The sequence below is a fragment of the Chiloscyllium plagiosum genome, unplaced genomic scaffold (assembly GCF_004010195.1).
Source record: "Chiloscyllium plagiosum isolate BGI_BamShark_2017 unplaced genomic scaffold, ASM401019v2 scaf_6904, whole genome shotgun sequence".
Taxonomy (NCBI): Eukaryota; Metazoa; Chordata; class Chondrichthyes; order Orectolobiformes; family Hemiscylliidae; genus Chiloscyllium; species Chiloscyllium plagiosum.
The window spans coordinates 13,680-20,857 of NW_025213265.1; the positions used below are offsets into that span (position 1 = coordinate 13,680).

At 44.6% G+C, this 7,178-nt stretch overlaps 1 protein-coding gene across 2 annotated transcripts in view; it reads left to right on the forward strand.

The window, feature by feature from the left end:
- LOC122547588 (zinc finger protein 271-like) overlaps positions 1-4,601 on the forward strand; it is an 11,705-nt gene extending 7,104 nt beyond the window's left edge. For both annotated transcript variants that reach the window (XM_043686195.1, XM_043686196.1), the window contains exon 2: positions 1,429-4,601. In XM_043686195.1, coding sequence (XP_043542130.1) covers positions 1,898-2,833 — 936 coding nt within the window. In that variant the 5' untranslated portion in view covers positions 1,429-1,897 and the 3' untranslated portion in view covers positions 2,834-4,601. The remainder of the gene's footprint in view (positions 1-1,428) is intronic.
- Positions 4,602-7,178: the final 2,577 nt, after the last annotated feature.

The following is a 7,178-nucleotide window of genomic DNA, read 5'->3' on the forward strand; positions in this document are numbered from 1 at the left end:
TGATAGGTGGAAAGAGGTCAAGGTGAGGGTGATAGGTCAGACTGGGGTGGGGGCGGAGAGGTCAGGAAGAAGATTGCAGGTTAGGAAGGCGGTGCTGAGTTCGATGGATTTGACTGAGACAAGGTGGGGGGAGGGGAAATGAGGAAACTGGTGAAATCCGAGTTCATCCCTTGTGGTTGGAGGGTTGGAGTCTCTCCTCCCTACCTTTTATCTTAGCCTGCTGGACACACTTTCCTCATTCCTGAGGAAGGGCTTATGCCCGAAACGTCGATTCTCCTGTTCCCTGGATGCTGCCTGACCTGCTGCGCTGTTCCAGCAACACATTTTCAGCTCTCGCTTTCATGTGCTGAGCTCCAGCGTGGCTGTGAATGGAGGTGATCATGGAGCTTCCACTTTCCACTAATCTCCGGATACAGTGCATTATCCTCTGCCATTTCTGCCACCTACAATCAGACCCCATCACCAGAGATATATTTCTCTCCCTACCCCGTCTGCATTCTTCAGAGACCATTCCCTCCATGACTCCCTCATTAAGTCCTAATGAGGGAGTCATGCCTCTCCCCCCTGCCCCCACCAACCCAGCCTTCACACCCAGCACCTTCCCTTGCTGCTGCAAGAGGTGTAAACCTGCATCCAGACCTCCCTCCTCACCTCCTCTAAGGCCCCAAAGGATCTTTTCACATCTGGCAGAGAGTTTCCTGCACACCCACCCACTCATCTACTGTGTCTGTGCTCAACGTGTTCTCCTCTACATCGGGGAGATAGGATGCCAATTCACGGAGCATTTCAGCGAACATCTTTGGGACACGTGCTCCAAAGAATCCCAATGCCCTGTGGCCGACCACTTCAACTCGCCTCCCACTCCACCAAGCATATGCAAGTACTGGGCCTCCTCCACCTCCAAATCCAAGCCACTCGACGACTGGAGGAAGAACACTGCATCTTCAGCCTTGGGATCCTTCAACCATGTGGCATCAATATCGACTTCACTAGTTTCCAAATCTCTCCTCCCCACCACCTCATCCCAAGTCCAACCCTCCAACTCCGCACCGCCCTCTTGACATATCCTACCTGACCATCTTCCTCCCCATCTATCCACTCCACCCTCCCACTGACCTATCACACATCCCCCCCACCTGCATCTACCTATCACCTTCCCCCCAGTCCCAACCCCACCCTCCTATTTATATCTCAGTCCCTTTCCCATCACACATTCCTTATGCCCGAAACGTTGACTCTCCTACTCCTCGGATCCTGCCTGACCATGTTATACTTTTCCAGTGTCACACTTTTTGACTCTCCAGCATCTGCAGTCCTCACTTTCTCCCTGTGGTCATGGAGCTGCCTTCTCCTGTTACTGGTTGTCCACAATTCTCAAGATGTATGAGGGAATTGTAGGAAGTCATGTTTCCTTTTCTTGTTTTACAGAAGGATTGCACCATACTACACCAGAGAATACAGAGAGGATAGTCACTGCAGATAGATCCTGCCTATCATCAACTGCACAACGGTGGGAGAAATCCAGTCCCTTCATCGTATTGCTCAACACAGAGAAGGTTGGGCAGTGAAACCATCATCTGGAAATTAGTCGGGTCAGGGGAGCTTTGACGTATCATCAGATCTGAAACTGGTCAGTGGTGTGGAGCCTTCCGTCAGAACCAGCCTTTGTCAAGATTCGCTGTGGGTGATTGATGAGGGTGAGGCTGGGAAGAAATCTGAGTGGTCTGCAAGTGTGGTGAGAGCTTCAATCATTGAGCCTCTTGAAATACTTACTCACTCCTACAGGGGAGAGGCTATTCAAGTATGAGGTGGTTGTGAGGAGGGCTCCATACGTTCATAGAATCTGGTGACACGTAAAGTGCATTTGTTACAAACGCTGTTAACACAAGGCTAGTCCATGGAAGTTAAATCATTCAAGTGTGAAGTTTGTGATAAATATTTTGTAACATCTACAACCCTCTTGAGACACCAGATGATTCACACGGGGGAGAAACCCTTCAGGTGTGAGGTTTGTGAAAAGGCTTTTGCCTACTCCTTCCACCTGCTAACACACCAGATGATTCACACCGGGGAGAAACCCTTCCAGTGTGAAATTTGTGAAAAGGCTTTTACCGATTCTTCTCACCTCCTGAGACATCAGAGAATTCACACAGGGCAGAAACCATTCACATGCAAAGTGTGTGACAAATCGTTCTCCCAGTCATCGACCCTTCATGTACACCAGCGCATTCACACAGGGGAGAAACCATTCACGTGTGAAGTATGTGACAAATCATTCTCAGATTTAGCGCACCTTCGCAGACATCAACGTATTCACACAGGGGAGAAACCATTTACCTGTGGTACGTGTGACAAATCATTCTCGCAGTCTTCAACCCTTCATGTACACCAACGTGTTCACACTGGGGAGAAACCTTTTATATGTGAGATTTGTGATAAATCATTCTCAGTTTCATCAACTCTGCGTAATCACCAACGTATTCACACGGGGGAGAAACCATTCACCTGCAAGGTATGTGACAAATCATTTTCGATGTCATCACACCTCCGTATACACCAACGCTTCCACACAGGGGAGAAACCATTCACTTGTGAGGTGTGTGACAAATCATTCTCAACATTATCACACCTCCGTGTTCACCAACGCATTCATACAGGGGAGAAACCATTCAGGTGTGAGGTGTGTGAGAAACTGTTCTCAAGCTCATCCACTCTCCTGCTCCATCAAAGGATTCATACAGGGGAGAGACCGTTTATATGTGATGTTTGTGACAAATCATTTTCACGATCATCGAATCTCCTGCTTCACTGGAAGATCCACACAGGGGAGTAATAGTTCAAGTGTAAGGTTTTTGACAAAGCTTTTTATAATGTTTCTCCTGGGACAGAATGGAATTCATGTAGTGTTTGTGACAAAGCTCTTACCCATTCCTCTGATCTACTACAGCGCCAGCTGATTCCCACAGGAGAGAAGACATTCAGGGATGAGGTATGTGACATAGTCAGCATATATCCGGTTTATTAGCATTCAAACAGGAGAGAAACTCTGTGTAATAAACAATTCAGACAGTTGTTGGATCTCCTAGAACATGAGTGAACCCACACAAAGTCTAACTAGTCAGGTTCCTGCCAATCTGTACTCAGAATGTGAACCTGTACACAGTCTCACTGTGGAGGATGTTCAGTGGGACTGGGACACAGAACAAGAAGCAGCTTTCACTCCCATCAAACAACTAGTGATGACATCGCCAGTGCTGAGGGATTATGATGTAACAATGGAGTCACCCTGCAGTGTGATGTCAGTGAAACAGGACTTGGGGTAATCCCCAGGCAGTGAGGACAAGCCGTTGTGTTTGTATCCAGAGCATTAACACAAACTGAACAACTCTGTATACAAATTGAGAAAGAGAGTGTGAATATTGACTTTGCTTTTACCAATGCCTGTTTGTGACAGAGAAAGTGATGGTGGACTCTGACCACAAGCTAATTCACAGGATGTCTCTCAAACCACTTTGATCTTTTCTTAAATGTTTGCAAAGGACATCACTTCCAACCAAGGGAAATAGATATACAACACTAACGTGCTGTTGAGAACTGCACTGTCTCTGAAGGAATTTGATGCTGGTGCAGATTGCAAAATATTCCAGATTCAAGAAGCAACAATATGACATGCTCTGGAAATCATTAACCCAGACATTGGCTGTGACAGAAAAGTGTCTTCCACTACTCAATGAGATGTAATTCTTCAAATGTTACAAGAAGTTGTGATGAAAGAATGGACTAAAACCATTATGGACTCCCCTGTGACTATAAGAGAATATTGGACAAACAGAGATGAAGTGATCACCCAAGATTGCATCTTGGTTATCCCTAAAGGTTATCCCTAAAGAGATGAGAAAAGAGATACGGAAACACATCCAACACAAAGCATCATGGAATTGAGTCTAGTCTGAAAAAGATAATAGAGGTGCTGTACTGGCCAAACATTAACAATGAGGTGAAACACCACATCAGCCAGTGCAGTGCTTGTAATGAACATCAAGCTAAACAAGATAAAGAGATGATCATGACTCGTCACATCCCAGACAGCCCATGGATGAAACTTGGAGTATACCTCTTCACTCTCACTGAAACTGATTATCTTGTCACAGTCGTCTATTTTTGAGATGTGGGGGGAGTTAGAGCAGCTGATGTCACTATCTCCCAGTGAGATTGTAGAATGTCTGAAACCACATCAGTCGTCATGAAGTTCATGACATTGTGATCAGTGGCAATGATCTCAGTTCACAAGTGAAGAATTCAGACATTTCCTGAATGATTGATTAATCCACACCACACATCATCTCCAAATTATCCCCAGTCAAATAGAAAGGCTGAGGCAGCAGTGAAAAAAACATTTCATGAAATCCAGCAGACCAACAATTAGGGAGTGTCTGTACAGTTCAATTTGTTTTGATCACTGAACTCCTCTGGCCACCCTATAGAACTGTAAATAATAGTGACAATGTAACAAGCTGTATGGAGCCACCGCACTTGAATGTGCTCCACATTTTTTTGAAATGATCATCCCAGTCGAGAGTGTGGTGCTGGAAAAGCACAGCAGGTCAAGCAGCATCCAAGGAGCAGGAGAATCAATGTTTCGGGCATGAAGGGCTTATGCCTGAAACATCGATTCACCTACACCTTGGATGCTGCCTGACCTACTGTGCTTTTCCAGCACCGCACTCTTGACTCTGATCTTCAGCATCTGCAGTCCTCACTTTCTCCTAAATGAGATCATCCCAGAGAACTTTCTGATGAGATTGATGTGGAGGAGCTGGTGTTGGACTGGAGTGGACAGAGTTAAAAGGTTATAGTCCAATAGGTTTATTTGGAAGCATTGGCTTTCACAGAGCACTGCTCGTTCATCAGGGATTGTGGAGCATATGGCCATAAGACACAGAATTTATAGCAAAAGATTATAGTGTCGTGCAACTGAAATGATACATTGAACAAATCTAGATTGTTATTAAGTTTTTCATTTTTTAGAATGGGTTGCAGTTTTTGGTTCATTACTATGTAAATTCCAGAACTTCTTTTATGTTACATTCTTGAGATAATTTAAGGTTTTATAACAAAGGGTGACATCTCAACTCAGCTCCGAAAACTGCAACCCATTCTAAAAGATGAAAGATTTAACAACAATGTAGGTTTGTTCAATATATCATTTCACTTGCATGACATTGTAATCTTCGTATAATCCCTACAGTGTGGAAACAGGCCCTTCGGCCCAACAAGTCCACACCGGCCCCCACCAAAGAGTAACTCAGCCAGACCCATTACCCCACCCCATTGTCCCATGCTTACCCCCGACTAATGCAGTAGCCCAGACATCCTCGAACACTATGAGCAATATAGCATGACCAATTCACCTAACCTGCACATCTTTGGATTGCGAGAGAAAACCGGAGCACCCAGAGGAAACTCATGCAAACATGGGGAGAATGTGCAAACTCCACACAGGCAGTTACCTGAGGTTGCAATCAAACCCAGGTCTCTGGTGGTGTGAGGCAGCACTGCTCACCACTGAGGCACCATGCCACCCCTTTTGCTATAAATTCTGTGTCTTATGGTCTTATGCTCCACAACCACCTGATGAAGGAACAGTGCTCCGAAAGCTAGTGCTTCCAAATAAACCCGTTGGACTATAAACGGGTGTTGTGTGATTTTTTTTAACTTATGAGATTGAAACCAACCTGATCTAATAAACAGGGTCTTCCCATCAAAACCAGCTCCCAATCTTAATGGACTGATCATGAACCAGGATGTGAGATTGTTACAATGTGTGAGGTGATTTGGTGGGGAGGGGTTTTACAGTAATCATTGTCCTGGTGTATTTTTTTGATGGTTTTGAGAGTATGTGCATGCATTGAAGTGAGCCTGCTCTTGGGAGTGCATGTGGGGATATGAATTATAGACAGACCCTCTTCAGGTTACAGGGGTTTGACTAGTACCATGCGGAATGTTTGTACTGTCCTGTCTGGGAGGACTACTATTCTAAATATGGTGAGGAAGTAGAGGGTAAGTCTCTGCAGACGTGAGTTCCCTCAGCCCATCAGACCTTGATGTAATAATGGTGTGATAATTATACTCTTCCAAGATTTATTTCATGTTCTGGGAAATGGCATGAGTCATTTTCAACTGTTTTGTTATTTTGTTCGATTCAGAGTTTGATGTACACTGAATAAGGTAAAGGTAAAATGGCTATAGTCCCAGGATTATTGTGTTGTTGTTTCCTGTACTTCCTTCAAACTATTTTACTACATTTGTTGCTCCTAATGTGCTGATCTTTACATTAGTGAGATCAAAGACAGACCAAATGACCACTTTGTTGAACAACTTCACTCCATGTGTAAGAATGACCCTAGCTTCCCGGCTACCTACCATTTCAATAAACCATCTTGCTCTCAAGCAATCATTTTTGTCCTGTGCCTGCTGCAATGTTCCATTGAAGCACAACACTTCATTTTCCACTTCAGCCTCGAGGTCCATAACTTCAGAATCTTACCACATTATATCTGATCTCGATTTGTCTTCCCCCAACCACACGTACACAACAGTCTTATCTTTTTTTTATCTTAGCAGAGAGGATCCATTCTCTTCCCTTTCACATAGCAACAGGAGTGGATCATTCAGCCCCTTAAGCCTGTTCTGCCATTCAACATGGTCATGGCTGATCATCCAATTCAGTAGCCTGTTCCTGCTTTCTTCCCATATCTTTTGATTCCTTTTGCTCTAAGAAGTATATTTCACTCCTTTTTAAGAAAAAAATCAATGTTTTGGCCTTAATGACATTATGGCAGAGAATTCTACAGGTTCACCACTCTCAGGATGAAGAATTTTTCATCATCTCACTCCTCAATGTCCTCGCCCACATCCTTAAATTGCGACCCCTGGTTCTGAGCTCCTAGTCATTGGAATATCCTTCTGCATTCACTCTTGTTATGGTCTTGCTGGAATTTTACAGGTATCTTTGAGGTCCCCCCCTCCATTCTTCTGAATACCTGTGAAAATAGTCTTAACCAATCCAGTCTCTCTTCATATATCATGAAGGAATCAACTAGGAGAAAGTGAGGACTGCAGGTGCTGGAGATCAGAGTCAAGAGTGTGGTGCTGGAAAAGTACAGCAGACCAGGCAG